This window comes from Bactrocera oleae, chromosome 4 (assembly GCF_042242935.1).
Source record: "Bactrocera oleae isolate idBacOlea1 chromosome 4, idBacOlea1, whole genome shotgun sequence".
Lineage (NCBI taxonomy): Eukaryota > Metazoa > Arthropoda > Insecta > Diptera > Tephritidae > Bactrocera > Bactrocera oleae.
Genome location: NC_091538.1, coordinates 49,941,255 through 49,958,073, shown reverse-complemented (window position 1 = coordinate 49,958,073; position 16,819 = coordinate 49,941,255). Strand labels below are relative to the sequence as shown.

Sequence of the window (16,819 nt, the reverse complement as noted above, 5' to 3'; positions counted from 1 at the left end):
ATCTGAGAGTTTAGAGGAATATAGCTTCTGTCTTTTAATTGGAAATAATTTCACTTGGCATTAACCCTTTAGTTTTGATTTTCACTTTTAGACTTAATTTAAAATTGTACAATAATATTATATGTTATATGGGTGGTAGACATGTCGCCCATTTTCACAATGTGACATACTTACTAATGTCAGTATAGTAATATGCACCAAATTTGGTGAAAAATTGGTCTATTGGTTCCTAAAATATAGGTTTGCTTCTATATTTACTTTCGTGCCATTCTGGATGTAAAATTTTATATTGCTGACGTGTTCAGTCGCGGAAATAATGCACATTAAGTACAATAGTTTTCAACAAAACCGGTATATGGGGAATGGGCGGGGTTATCAACCGATTTCACTTATTTTCAAACTATTGAAGGGTTGTTGAAAATATTTCTCCTCTATAAATGTGGTTGACATAGCTAGGGGGGTTTGGGAGATATACACATTAAACCTATTAAGGGCGGGGCTACGTTTCCCCCAGATGCCCCATCATAATACGATTTATTGTATGAAATTACACTTTCGTATCTTAATTTTCGGCTTAGTTATGACATTTTATAAGTTTTTGATCAATGGCGTTTATGGACGTGATAATGGTTTGATTCCGCCCATATACAGTACCGAACTTCTTCTGTCAAGTTACGGCTTGAACGGACGGATAGATAGATAGTCACTTTTAATTGAAATCGTTTTTTTAACCTGGTTATTTATATATTTATAACCCTATATCTGTCCCGATTAGTTTTAGTTACAAGTTAGTTACAAACAACCGTTAGGTGAACAAAACTATTATACTTTATACTTTGTAGCATTATGTTGCGAAAGTAAAAAAATTATTACAATATGAATATCAACCTAAAGGGGCTTATGAAAATAACGAATAAGATATTTTAGGGAAGGGTTGCCACCTAATTTAAATGTTCTATTTGGATAAATTATAATATGTTTTACAACTACAATATTAAAATCCTGGTGTTAAATGTATGAAAGATGCGAAATCCTCTATCCGAACATATTCATTCATTGCACTGCTTGTTTTCGAGCTATTTTTAATACTAGTATTTGTCATAAATAAAAAACTTACAAGCTTTAAAATGCATTTTGAAACATTACTCAAATATTTTTATTTTACCACTTTCATAATTAAAAAAAAATTTCAACAATTACAAAACTTTATGTCAAAATGGAAGTGAAAAAAATATGTGATATATTACCAAATCTGTGAATGCCACGTATAGAGCATGTGACAGTGTGTTAGTTGTGGCTAAGTGTGTCGCTCACACGTTGTCAGGGACAATTTGTCACTGTCACTGACACGAAAAGTAAAATGTAAAAATATCCGAGCAAATGCAAAATTACACAATGGCGGCTGCTGGAGCAGTCGGCGCTGACGAATACTTAAATCATTACTTTTTTGTAAAAAGATCCCAAAGGTAGGCAACAAAGGTGAGCGTACATGATCCGCGTGAAAATGCACACATACATACATATCCAAATGCTAACAGAATGGTGCTGGTTTTATGGAAAAAGTGTAGTGAAGGCAATTAAGGCAGAATAGATAACACTGATACAATTTTTAGTCAGCCAAGCAGTCAGTTAGTCAGTCGGTGAACTGTCCGCCCACGTAGCTTTTGTGCCAAAATATGTGTGCATGTGGGTGTGCATAGGTTAACGGGACTTGGTTTTTTAATGTATTAGAACTTGTGTGAGTGGCAGTAGTGTCATGGCGCCTAAAAATCTGTTTTTGCGTTATTTGTTACATTCAAATGTGCGCTGTTGTCGATGTATGTGTGCTGAGATAGTTACGAATTTATTTCGAAGGCGGGGATCTATTTTCGTAGCCTTTGTTATAGTTAATTGGGTGAACGTTTAACTTTGGTTTTGAATTTCCCAATCTGCACGGGACACATTTCACATATGTATTTAGACAGGGAAGCTAAAAGTGTCGAGCTCCATTCAAGCAGAAATTAAACTATTTTCGTCTTTTATCGAAATATTTTTAAAATACAATTTTAGGAATATACGCTCACCAATGGAGCATAAATGATTTAAATCAAATTTTGAATATATATAATTGTATAATTAAGCCTGACACGATGGTATTGTGATTTTAAGGACTTGCAATGCGATAATTTTATTTATTATTTTTAAGTTATTATTTAAAGCTAGAAGCTAGTTTTATGAACATTTTTAAAAAAATATGGAAGCCACATTTTCATAAGGAGGCCACACGTTCTAATGAAAGTTTGGAGTATGATTGATGCCAAAAGAGATATGTAAAGTATGCGATAGAAAAGATGTCGGCAACTTTTTTCTGTTCGGCAAACTAACAGACCCGCTCATATAGACATGTTAGTGATTATTTTGAAGACTATGACATATATTAAAAAGAAAAAATTGAAAAACAAAATATTTTCTTTAAAAGTTTCGCTTTTATAACAAATTGCTTATTCTTAAGCACTGCGGCAGAAGTTCAGTTCACTGTGTATGAAGTCCAGCAAAAAATTTAAATTTAATAAAATTTAAAGTTTTAATAGAAAATCGGCCTTTCCAAGTGATGAGTAAAAAGCACAGTAGCTTAAAACTGATTAAAATGGCTAGAAAAAAGAAATGATGTGGAAAAGAGCCAAATGAAAATTTTTAAAGAAAATGTTCTTTCTAATACAGCAATCAGCCGGCAAGTCAAGAGGTTAGAGAAAGTCGTGAGACATTTTCTTAGATTGGGAAATAAATATGGCATATCCAATAATTAATCAAAGCGAAATACCAAGATAACTCGCCGGCAAGTAAATATTGTTCAAGAAGAAGCTAATAAAAATCGGTTGAGTGCCTCTGAAATAGTAGCAACATTAAATCTAACAATTGGAAAAAGCAGAGTTCAAAATATTTTGGCTGCAGACAGAAACATAAAGTATAAAAAACCAAGTAAAAAAAACCACAACTTACCCATGCGCATAAAGTACCTGATGGATTCAGTTATCACTGGCATAATCTGCGCTAAAATAATACCCCAAGAATGGGCCGTAAATTTCGACAGTGGATCTGTAATGATATTGGGTGGATTTGTCTACCACGGAAAGCTCAAAGTATGTTTTATTACAATGAAAATGGATTCGAAAAAATATATTTAGATGTTGGATGATGTGCTCATTGAGTATTTAGAAGATAATGTCGAAATTAACAACAGTACAATGCCACCTTCGCGCCATATACCTTTGCTAACCCCATCGAAAAAGTTTGGACCATATTTGTAAGGCCTGAATCGAAGCGGGATTGTTCGCATTGACTTTACACTTTACATATCACCATAGGAAAAAGTCTAATGGTGGGATCGTGTGATAGATCTTGGTGGCCAAATGACCGGCGCAAAATATGAAATTGTCTGCTCACCGAAGTGTTCTTTCAATAAATCCATTGGTTGATTCGATGTGTGGGAAGTGGCCGTCTTGTTGAAACCAAATGTTGCCGAAATCAGGACCTTCAATTTCAGGCGTGAAATAGTCGGTTATCATGGCGCGATAACGGTCGCCATTGACGTTTACGTTTTCACCGGCCTCATTTTTAAGAGGTTGTCTTATTGATTAAAATTTTATGCAAAAAGTCCGGAAGCTTTTGGATCAAAGCAGAAGACATACTGCTAAGTTCAGAAAGTGGCTTGCTTATTAAGTTTTCAAATGTATTGTTAACGAATCATGAAATTTCAAGAACAAACATATTTAAATGCATGCTATCTATTTACCTATTTTTAGTTTTAATGTGTATTGCCGAGCAAACGCTAACTTTATTCCCTTCGATATGCAGTCTAAACTCAAAATTAAACTTAATTATTTAAATATAAATGCAGCGCAACACAGGAGGGCGGATAAAATATGGTTCCCCGTTGATCTTGTAAATTTCCATTTGGTGAGCATTTTGCACATTATAAGCCAACAACTTGTACTTTTGCGGTTGTTTGCTTCGCCGATTTCATCAACCGCTAATTTCCCGCGTTTACTTGCGTATGCATGTTTATATGTGTATGTGCATGCAATTTTACTTCACAGTTTGATTTCTTAGTCGCCACTTTGTTTGCATTTTAATTTTATTTCGCAACGCCGCCGCATTGTTGTTGCTACATTTAAACGGTCACAGCAGCAGCTTGATTGTTTGTTTTTTTATTTTTTCCTTTTCTATTGTTAGCTTGGTCTGTTGATTTGTTATGTGTACGCTGGCATATGGAAAACATTTGCGCTCCATTGAGTAAAAAGTAGATTGGGGAGTGTAGGAAAGGCGAGGAAAGTGTCGCTTAGTGGAAACCGCCATTTTCGATTTGCTGCAATAATTACTAGATTGCATTGCATCACTTAGTTTGGCGCTGTGTTGTATTGCCTTGCACTGATTGCACCGATTTCACAATCGCAGTTGCAACTGTTGCTGGCGGCGACACAATTACCCACCAACCGAGAAATGTGTAAGCGCGGAAATCCGTTTAACTGCGGTTCATGTCAACAGATGTCACTACGCACCCTCTTGTTTTACCTTCACAAAAACACACACCCATCCACCTTGATATATAGTTCGTTTCCCCTCTTTGATTAGGTGGTTATATTGAATTGTAATCCTTCTTAGAAATTAAATTTAAATAAAATTCCTTTGAAATATAATCATCCTATAAATTGTTTAATTAGCGAACTGCCATTAACTTTTATCGGGTGGGAATAGTTCAACCGATAATGGTGATTCATTTTACTCTAAGGGTTCGCGTATGCTTCTACATACATTATGTGTTCTCCTTGCTACATCTCACACTTTTGCGAAGGTGAGCTATCCCATTTCCAACTACTCTATCACACAGTTCCTATTTCTAGCGAGGCATTACTTAAGGATATTAATCAGTAGTGGTTTATTAGCACATGACCTCGACTTCAGAAAATCCAACCAATCTGTTTAGGCATACTAAGATTACGGTTTACCTATTTAATACATGAACAAGTAGATTCCTTACAAGAACTTGATTCCGATCGTTCAGTTTGAATGGAAGCTGTATGCGATCTGAACAATTTCTTCGGAAATTGCATTATTGCCTAAGATAATAACCTATATTGAATTTCGTGAAGATATCTCGTCTCGCACTTGATTATATGCTAAAGTGGTATTTTGATTTAGATTGTTCAATTTGTATGGCGGCCATATACTATAATGACCCCATATAGGCGGTCTCGACAAATAAGCAGCTTCTTGGGAGAAAAGAACGTCTGCAAAATTGCAGATCGATATCTCAAAAACTGAAGGACTAGTTTACGTATATACAGATAGACACACGGTTGGAAGCCATATTTTCTCCGGTGAACATAGGCTATAGTATATTTTAAAAAAAGTTAGGGATTCTTACTAAAACGCCAATCATGTAACCGAAATTACCTAAAAAATTTTATGAAAAAATGTCATGAAATAAAGTGCAGCGCAGCTCACTGACCTAGTTACCTCCCTCCGAAGCGGCCATCTTCGGAATGAAATATACAGGTTAGTTGCTTCTGAGCTCGAAATGAAAAAATAGTGTTTTTTATTCAATATAATCTCCCTTAACTTCAATACACTTATTCTAATGATCCTCCAATACGTTTACGATTGTAATAGCATCTTCATTCGACAAAAAACGCTTTCCACGAAGGAATGGTTTCAGGTTTCTGAAGTAGTAGTATTCGTTGGGAGACAAATCTACTAAATACGGTGGACACTCAAGCAATTCGTACTTTAATTTGTTGTATTTTGTAATTGTGAAACTACATTTTTATACTCTCGCAACCTGTTGCTACAGAGTATAATAGTTTTGTTCACCTAACGGTTGTTTGTATCACCTAAAACTAATCGAGTTAGATATAGGGTTATATATATATAAATGGTCAGGATGAAGAGACGAGTTGAAATCCGGGTGACTGTCTGTCCGTCCGTCCGTCCGTCCGTGCAAGCTCTAACTTAAGTAAAAATTGAGATATCTTTATGAAACTTGGTAGACATGTTTCTTGGTACCGTGAGACGGTTGGTATTGCAGATGGGCGTAATCGGACCACTGCCACGCCCACAAAACGCCATTAATCCAAAACAAATAACTTGCCACAACTAAGCTCCGCAATAAGATACAAGACTGTTATTTGGTACACAGGATCACATTAGGGAGGGGCATCTGCAGTTAAAACTTTTTTTAAAAAAGTAGGCGTGGTCCCGCCTCTAATAGGTTTAATGTGCATATCTCCTAAACTGCTAATGCTATAATAACAAAATTCACTAGAAGCAAATGTTTTTACCACTTCTATTGACGGTGTGAAAATAGTTGAAATCGGGTGGCAACTCCGCCCACTCCCCATATAACGGTACTGTTAAAAACTACTAAAAGCGCGATAAATCAAGCACTAAACACGCCAGAGACATTAAATTTTATCTCTGAGATGGTATAAGATGACTTTATAGGAACCGCGTTCAAAATTAGACAGTGGGCGTGGCACAGCCCACTTTTAGGTGAAAACCCATATCTTGAGATCTGCTTAACCGATTTCAACCAAATTCGGTGCGTGACGTTCTTTTCATGTTTCTATGTCATAGTGCGAAAATGAGCGAAATCGGATTACAACCACGCCTATTTTCCATATGACACCATTTTAAATACCACTTGATTCTTTCACTTTCCACTATGCAAATCAAGCAACAATGATTATATCAGCGTAAAACTTTGCGTGAATAATACGTTTAAAGTATGCCACCTTGTGACCAAAAATTCTCTAAATCGAACCAAAACTGTTCAAGCCCCTAGGTACTGAATATGTGGACCCCAGTGCCTATAGTTGACCTTCTACCGAAAATATCAGTCAATCCACAAAGAAATCTCAAACGAGTATACCATTTGACTTTGCGAGAGTATAAAATGTTCGGTTACATCCGAACTTAGCCCTTCCTTACTTGTTGTCATTGTTTTTTGTGCTGCAAACCAGGTCTTTTGTCATGAATTTTTTCATCCAGCTGATCCAAAAGGCTGCTATAATATTCAGAGTTGATTGGTAATCAATCAACAAAATATTGCATCCCAAAAAACTGATGCCATAACCTTCTGTGCTGATCGTTGTGACTTCACCTGCTTTGAAGCTGAACAACCACCTTCAGTTCACTGTAAACGTTCTTGTTTCAATTTAGGATCATGATGGTAGATCCAAGCCTCATCCATAAGTATGAAATTCTGCAAGAAATCGGTTTTACTCTGCTTAAAAGGTTCCAAATTATGCTGAGAAATTTGTTTTCGATCCAGTTTTTGTTGAATTGTTAACGTGTGCGGCACTAACTTTCCAAACAGCTATATGTAATTCTTCATGTGAAGTATGAAGTATTCTTTCATCTGAGATGTGTATGGCATTAGCAATTTCACGCTTAGTCAAACTTGAATCTTGATTAACAATATTACGAACTTGATCAATGATTTCTGGTGTGGTTGCGGATTTTGGTCGTCCTTCGCGTAGATCGTCTTTAAGCCTAGTACGTCCAGCGTTAGCGTTTCGAAGGACTACTTATACACTTCTAATAGTTGTTCATAAACTTCCTTTGATTTTATACCTTTCAAAACAAAGAATCTAATAATTGCGCGATATTCAAAAAAAATTTTGAGCTAGTAGTGCTTGTTCTTGGTGAGCCCAACCACCTCTTCAACCAAGCTGTATTTGTAAAGCTGTAATATTAAAAGTTTGATATTCACATCTCATTGTCTATATAAAGTCCTCTTTCCTTAAGTGGGATGGCACATATAGTGATCTGCTAGTCGTTAACTAAAGCGAATCACACCAAATTACAAAGCTAGTGAGTAAATATTGTGCTGTATTCAAAACCCAACATCTGTTTGTTTTGGAAATACCGTGATGTGAGCTGTGGCCAATTTATAGCAGTTTTTACTGGATATGTTCTCTTAATATAATAAGCTATACGTAATATTTCGTTGTCAGAGAATGTTAAGAACTAAAGGGTGCTTTTTAGAGGTATAGAACTTTAAATTGCAATAAAACAACTATGGATTATTCGATTGACATGCATTTTATTTATCCGAAAATAATCTGGTGGCATTACATTTTAAATATGATTTCTGGCATATGACCACCACGGCAGGCTCGGATGTAGTCCAATCTGGACGTCCAATTTTCGATGACTTAATGTAAATGTCATTCAATAAATCGATTGTGGCACGAGCTGTATGACATGTTGCGCCGTCTTGTTGGAACCACAGCTCGGACATCATAGTTGTTCAATTCAGGTATGAAAAAGTTAGTAATAATGGCTCTATACCGATCACCTTTGACTGTAACGTTCTGGCTAACATCGTTTTTGAAGAAGTACGGACCAATGATTCCACCAGCCCATAAAGCGCACAAAACAGTTAGTTTTTCTGTATGTAACGGTGTTTCGACATAAACTTGCGGATTAGCTTCACTTCAAATGCGGCAGTTTTGTTTGTTGACGTAGCCATTCAACCAGAAGTGCGCTTCATCGCTGAACAAAATTCGCTTATGAAAATCGGGAACAACGACAATCTCTTTTTGGCTTCAGTTCTTGCACGACTTGGATTTTGTAATCCCGCAAACCAAGATCCTTCCGCAAAATCTTCCATAAAGTGGATGGACACAGATCCAATTCCTGTGCTCGATGGCGGATGGACTCATTCGGGTCTTCCTCAATGCTACGCTCTACAGCAGCAATAGCTTCTTCTGTACGCACCGTACGGCGTCTCGAGATGCGAGTTATCAATAAGAGAAAACGTGGTGCGAAAACGGTCCACGGTTAATCGAATTAACTGTTCTGGTGGACGATTTCGTCGACGATAAAATGAACATAGACCGCCATACGAATTACGCACAGAACCATTATTTTTGAAATAAAATTGCACTATTTGCAAGCGTTGTTCAGGCGTGAGTCTATTCATGATGAATTGCCAAACTAAACTGGGAATAAATCACTTGACAGCTGTTAAATCGGTCGCTATCTTGAACAGTAATGCCAATTTAAAGTTCTAAACCCCGAAAAAAATCACCCGTTATATGTTAGGAATTCAATAAGCATTTGGAGTTGATCACACTAAGCCGTATTTATATATGCATTCTCCGGTAAAACTCTTTAGCTATTTCTTATTTAAGTTGACTTTAATATATCTCTGCAAATATGTAATTTACTTTCAGCATTCATACTCGCATAAGTGCTTTATAAAGTATATGTTACTCATACGACACGGTGTACTGCATGAATGCGGTACATTTGATGCATAATTTAATTGCATCTTCTTTCAACTATTGAAGGAGTTTATTTAAGACGAAAAACCACGTTTTTGCAGAGCATTAATTTTTGTATTAGAATATCCCGTTGTAGTTTTATTAGCATTCATAATTTTTTTTATAAAATTTTACAAATAAACTGCTATATGAATTACCCTGTATAAGCTGTACACACGTACTCAAGCATTTATCTCGCTTACATCGTTATGCTTGATCAAGCATATTAACTGTTATCGGCTGCAGCATATTTATTCCGGCAATTTGCATAACTGTATCCCAGTCAATTGAAAATCGGTACATTCTCGCTCAAAACGGACATGTTCGAACAAACGCATTTTTCATCTTCTCTTATTTATTCAAAACACAATTTTTGTACATATACAATACACACACACTCAAATGTGTTACAAACCGCAGGAGGTAGAAGCTGTTTCGGGTTTACCACATAAATCAAAACGAGACGACGGCGTGAATGAAACAACAACAATGAAACACAGAAATTTGTGTTTACAGACACTAAGGCCATAAAAATACCTACGTTACACACACACATACAGTTAAGAAGAGACATACACACAATGCACATAAATAATTTTAGATTTGATCAAACTCACCTTAAACGCGGCAATTCACAGTAGACCCAGTCCGTGACTTCTTCCAGTCGAACCTCTCGGTGTGTATTGGCCAAATCAGATTTATTGCCGGCGATTACAATGGGAATATCCTTTGGTGGTAGCGTTTTATGACAAAAGAAAAAACAGGAAAAAAAACGTGAAAATATCAGTTTATTTATATGTTTGTATATATGTGTGAATCTAATTGGGGTTGAGATTGACTGGGCTTTAGTTTAGGGTAAGTGAAATAGCACTAAGTAAAAGTCTCTTCATCATGGGCTATTCCACCGAATATATATATAATATATATAAAAATTCATAAATAAAACATGTTTTCGTAAAAGAACTTTATTTCAATCGTTCAGTTCGTATGACCCTGTTCAGGGTTTAGAAATATTTATATTCTCCTTTATATAAATAATTTATAAAAATCTCAGCTTCCAGTTCAAAAGACCACCTATTAATCAACTATATAAGGATAATACAAATTAAAAGATTCTAAAGCTTAAAAGCTGCGCTTATTTCGAAATTTAAAAAAATTGGCTATCAACGAGAAGTTTGACTAATAAGAGAATTGTACATTTATTTGACATATAAATTATAGAAATTTTTAACCATCTTAAAACCATATGTACATGACTATTAGAAATTGATTATCCCAATGTCAATTGTCACATGTCACTTGTCACTCTAAACAATCAATTCAATACTAGATTCCTGACTGTTAAGTGACATTTAACAACCTGGCAACATTTTTCTAGCATTTTTGTTTTTTTTTTCATGCAACATTTGATTTTCTGCGCTGCTTATGTCACATTAGTTTCCAATGTAGTTAACAAATCGTTTCGTTTATCACCGAATGTCACGGCAAGCCGACTTATTTGTACGTCAAACTGGTTGTCACGAACAATCTAACAAACATATGAATGTATGAAAAACAACAACAAAACATATTTTAAGCATATATTTGTTAACACACTTCTCGGTGTGAGTGTGTATGTGCAAATATGAGCTCGTAAATTGTAATGAATTCGTTATTATTTTCTTTTTGTGTCATTGACGGGTTAACATTGCAAATTTACTGACTTTTTCACACCAAACATACATATGTTTCTGTAAACGTGTGGCTAACGGTGAACGCAATTCTTCTGCCACACACATTTATTGACAGTTTCCCGTTATTTTAATGCTTTCTGGCAAATTGATTGCTTGCAATTTTTAATTACTTTTTGTTACGGATTTGCAGCGAACGCACAAACAAATATATGTTTCTGGAAATCAGTGAATTTTAAAATATATAAAAACATAAATAAACTACGAAGGTTGTTAAGTGTTTGTGTGAATGAGTATTGGCGGTACATGCTTAAATTGGAAAAAAATTCAGTTTGAATTTATGTTGTGAAATGAAAGCTGATTTTTATGCCCTGAACAGGGCGATTTTCAAACTAATAAAAGTTGCGAAGTACGATGTTGCTACTGGCCTTACTTTGGAAATTGTTTAGAACTAGCAAGCTTAATTACGAACGGTATGAATATATAATATATAACTAAAAAAAAGAGAAATGTGATTCACCACATGGAGTCACAGAAAAATACAATCCTTCAACCACATAGCCATATACTGTAAAAGCCCATAAAAGTCATTGATACACACTTCAATTGACGTCCTGTAATCGTTTTTACAAACAACCGGCAAACAACTAAACTCACCTGATAGTCCGCGCGCTGCTCACGTATCTCCTCAAAACACTGTTTGACACATTCAAAACTTGACGCAGACGTGGACGCATAGACTAGCATGAAAGCGTGGGCGGTAGCAATGGACAGACGACGCATAGCGGGAAATTGCATATCACCGGAAGTGTCTAAAATGTCAACCTGCAAATACAAGAAGAAAATCATTTAGCTTGCAAATAATAACTAGTTAGAGCGCTAAAATGTTCAAAAAAAGAAAATAAATAATTTTTGGTATTTTAAAATTTGCAATGTTTTTATTTTTTATTTTCAAATAAACTGTCTTATAGTTACACACCAACATGTGTAGGAGTGCATTGTGTATGCGTAATCTTTGCTGATAGTAAACAATTTGACTTTTAATTAGTTTGTGTATCGTGGAATGTTTTCAAATCGGCCTGCAAGATAGATAAGAGTTCATGGCGAATATGTAATTTTTTACTTAAATACATTTTCTGGTAGTATTAAAATAATGAAATTTCACTAGTTCCCTCAAGAAGATCCAAGATTTTCCCTAAGCGCCTCTTTTAAGAAAAATTGTTTTAAAAATTTATTAAAAAGCTAAAAAGAAACAAATATATTAAATGCAAACACGGCACTATAATAATAGTGAATATGGAGTTCAAAATATTTTCAGAATTATTATTGGGGCGGAATTGGTTCCAATTCTAATACTGATCAAGCTTAATTCCTAGTGTGATAAACTATTTTATTTGACAAGGGATCTACACTAAATTTGGCACAAACTATTATTTAAGGCAGCGCTATAACCTCCGTACATATTATTTAGATCAAACTATTAAAGCATATAGTTAACATACAAACTGAAACTGATAACTTTTATATTTGAAACAATATCTTCACAAATTGTGGAATAGAGAGCTTAACTAATGCATAGCTAAAATCTCCAAACATATTGTTCAGATCGCACCACTATAGCATATAGTTGTCATTCAAACTGAATGACCGATCAAAATCAATATAAAAGTCTTTTTAAACCCTTTTATATAGATAAAGTTTTATCTTTGATTAGTTTACTTCGGTAGTCGGGCAAACAATTATTTGCTTTATTTTTTGAAGATATTACTAAGACTTAAGTAGTCTTTAAACAAACTGGTCACAGAAAAAAATTTCAACATTTTTATTGCAGGAAGTCTGAAATTATCATAATCTCAGAATATTAACTCTTTATTAACTTACTAAAAAACTTTCGCTGGGAAAACACGGCGTATGCGTAACTTTTTTATGGCGGGTGAATTAGTTTAAATTCCTAACAATTAATAATTTCAGCAAAAACATTAGAATAATTAGTGTGCACTTTAATAATGCTAGATAATTCGATTTCTCTGACACCGATACACACAAATACCTGCACGCACAAACATCGGCAATTGATATTACATGAAAAATAATTATATGAATTTCTCAAAGAGTATTGCAAATGCATTAGTATCTATGCTGTCCACAAATGCCAAAGCGCTTATATATATTACCATTGTTAAACAGCATTTTCTCTATTCGTCTATTAAGCTAGCAACTTTGTGTGAAGGCGTTTTATTGCATTTGCGTGCCCGGCCGAGACCTTGTATATTTTGCAATTAATAACAATTACGCTTGCAACTAATTGCAATTATGCCAACGTTCTGTGATTCTGTGATTTTAAATGCCACAAAGGCACTGATTGCTGTCTAGGATTCAAGCTATTTATTTATGCACACACACACGTACATGCATATCTTGAATGCAGGTGCAATGTGCAGGTGTGTGTGTGTTTGTGGTTGGCATTGAAAATTTCAATTAGTTGCAATGAAATTGTGCTACAAGTATGAACGAATTCAAGTCAAAAGATCAAACAAATAAAAACAAAGCAAAAGGATGCAATAATAATAAAAGAACAATTTGATTGCCTTAAGAAGCTGATGTACTGTCTCAAGGTTACGCTGAAGTACTTAGCGTTACGTTAAGAGAATATCAAAGGGAATAAGATATTATTTCGACAAAAGCATAATTATACAATTTACATATAAAAATTATTTTTGGGGACTAAATTACATCATCTATTTACTACAACTCATGATACATTGATGTGTGATACTTATAAATTACATTGTTATTTTTATTATCTTTGGCTAAGTTAACTGACTGTGGCCACAAGAGGAGAGGTGCATTGCTAATTTCAGAAGAACACATGATTGTTGTTGTTGGATAGATCTGGCAGCTAGACCGATATCAAAAGTATAGACTGCTGCGAGGAAGTTAGAACACAGGGGCCTTCTCTCGTTACAAAATTCAAAAGCTGTATCCAGATCTACTGTTTTAAATTAGACATTAGGATCGATAATATTTGGTTTCTGAATGGTATTGAGGGTCACCTTCGATAACCTGCTTTCTATCGCTATGAAGAAGAAGATAGTAGTAAAAACAAAAATTCGACGTTGCTAATCAGCAGTAGCAAGGGAGAAATATTTAGAAAAATCTTTGAAAACTCATACTATAAAAGTCTGACACATTATAATTAACGTACCACAGATTTATTTGTTGAAACAAGTGGAGCGCAGTTGAGGAACCTGGCATTACGGTCACTCGAAAGATCTCTAATCAGAACGTAAGCTTTAAGAAGATACCTTCTTCAGACAGATAACAATTACGATAAGTCAAGAGAAAGATTCGAGCAAGTGCACAGCATGTGACAGCATGACATTTTTAGGAAGAAATTTTTGAAATGTTAATGAGACGTTTATGAAAAACATTTTAAGACGCATTTTCATTGAATCTCCGGTAGGGAGGTCAAACGCCCGACTCAAAGTATTAAAGGTAGACATTATATTTTATTATTTAAAACGCCCTCGACATCTTAAAGTTCGCTGAAGTAGAAAATTTTATTACGAAAAAGCAATCATCGCTGATTGCATACGAAGAAATCGAGTTGTCTTTGTTTTGGCAAAGGTGGATAATATTTTATAGTTTTAATTTATACTTTTTGCGACCTAACGTAAACATATCCAAAAAATGTATATCTAAGTACTTTCGATTACTTGGCACGATATATTCTCTTTGCTTAAGCGTAGCCAATAAGAAAACTAATTGTACTCTTTTACACACGAAACCCTACAAAATGAACTACTAGTAAAAAATCATACAATATCGTAATTAACAAAGTTATAACAAATCTATCTCCAATTATACCCTAAAGATATTCATTGCAAAGTTATTAATTGTATTCATAAGATATTGCATACATATAATTATTTAATTCTATTCCATATTGTGCCCTATAGAGATTAGTCTCGATGTACTCTCTTTAAAAATTATTCGCACAATAAATATCCTATGTCGTTATTGTATACGAAGCTAATGTACCATATACGACTTATATTGGCTATAAAATATTTCAACCAACATTACAGCCATTAACTTGCGAAGACTCGATAAGCTAGAATCTCAAAGCATACACCTCTCTTCATACATACACATACACAAGCTCAGTGAGCGAGAAGGAGAATGAGTTAAGTACAAATATTTAAAGCATTTATAATATTGTAAAGCAATAAGAACAACATAAACACAAGCTTCGAAACTTAGAAGACTAGTCGGTGATGCGCCGCCAGCCAAGTAGAAACAGCTTTATTTATTCAAGCATTTAGGGGAGTGAAAAATATGTAAATTAATTACATCTAGCGACAAAAAAAAAACACACACACACACACACATACATATACACATATATCTAGATTGTATATATCAGACTTATACGAGTCCCTTACGTGTCGCTAACCGTAGCAAACATTCGGAGGAACCTTATCCTCCTGCTCTACATGCTACCTCTCAGTAGGCACATACTTACTATAACATAAAGCTCTCATACAAACTGACTGATCAAAGGCAAGATAAAGAAATTTTTGAGCACCTCCCTCACCCTTGAGCAGGCGAAGTTAGCGGGTTTTCGTGTTTTATACAAACATTAATTTAAAATTTATACGCAGTTACAGATATGCATCAAATGTACATACCGTATTCTTATAGTACACCATGTCGTATGAGCAACACAAAATGTATAAATCGCTTGTATGAATGCTCAGTACATTTCACGTATAACTTTTAAAGGAATGTTTTTATGGAAAAACTCATAAGAACCATGTTTGCAGGACAGACAATTTTGTACAACCATAGAATATCACATTTTCATGGTTTTAGGTTCACTTTTTAATGCAAAATATCAAGAAATCTCATATTATATATGTACATGGGAAAAGAAATGATTGTGGCACGGTTTAAATTGATAATAAAGAGCTTGTTTAAGTTGAATTCTAATTTTAGGGCAAAAGCTGAAACTTCAGGGTGCGTTTTCAAAAACACAATTAACTTGGTAAATAACGGACACCCTAATGTACATACATACATTAATACATATAAATATGTGCAATGCCACGCCATTCAGCCGCAAGCCATGAGCGCTAATTCCCTTGACGTTGGCACAACTACTACAACAACTTCGTAGTCGCATTGTTGATGCGTTTATCGCCATTGGTTTTGTTGTGTGTGTTTTCATGTTTGGTCGCTGCACGCATCATTAATCAAATTTATACACACATTGCTCTCAACTTAGCTATGCATAAATCGACAGCCACATACACACACATTTTAATATATTTACTAGGCAACACATACCTTAATACACCATGAACGATATGGTAATAGATTTATGGGTGTGCGATTCGCTTTTGCTTTTGCTGCCGACGGATTTGTTGCTGGGCATTTAGCAAAGATATAGTGTGTGTAAACCTATCTTTAGCAACCGTTACAATCTCTTGAGAATTGCGGGGATTTTTTATGGTTAGGTGACAAATTATTTCGAAAATAATGCAAATATTTTTATCTTTTACTTTAAACGGATAGGTGACTGAGTTTATAGATTTAGATAAATTAGATATATTGTGTATGCATACTTATTATATCGACTATTGCTCTTGACTGATGCTCTTGGGAAAGAAAAGACAAACGTCGTTTGAACCTAAAAAATGCCATAGATTCACTAAGCCATACAATAAATATGGACATAGACAATAGAGGTAAGAGACAGAGGGAGCAAAAATGAAAGAGAGAGATAAAAAGATTGAAAATTGTAATAATAAATTGAAAATATATCTACCTAACAAGACA

The 16,819-nt window shown here is 34.7% G+C and overlaps 1 protein-coding gene across 2 annotated transcripts in view; it reads right to left on the bottom strand.

Moving 5' to 3' along the window:
• The window catches only part of LOC106624820 (GTP-binding protein Di-Ras2), a 79,466-nt gene that overhangs the window by 49,100 nt on the left and 13,547 nt on the right, over nt 1–16,819 (bottom strand). For both annotated transcript variants that reach the window (XM_036376750.2, XM_070108607.1), the window contains exons 2-3: nt 11,636–11,803; nt 9,926–10,035 (exon numbers count right to left, since the gene is read on the bottom strand). In XM_036376750.2, the coding sequence (XP_036232643.2) occupies nt 9,926–10,035; nt 11,636–11,803 (278 nt within the window). The remainder of the gene's footprint in view (nt 1–9,925; nt 10,036–11,635; nt 11,804–16,819) is intronic.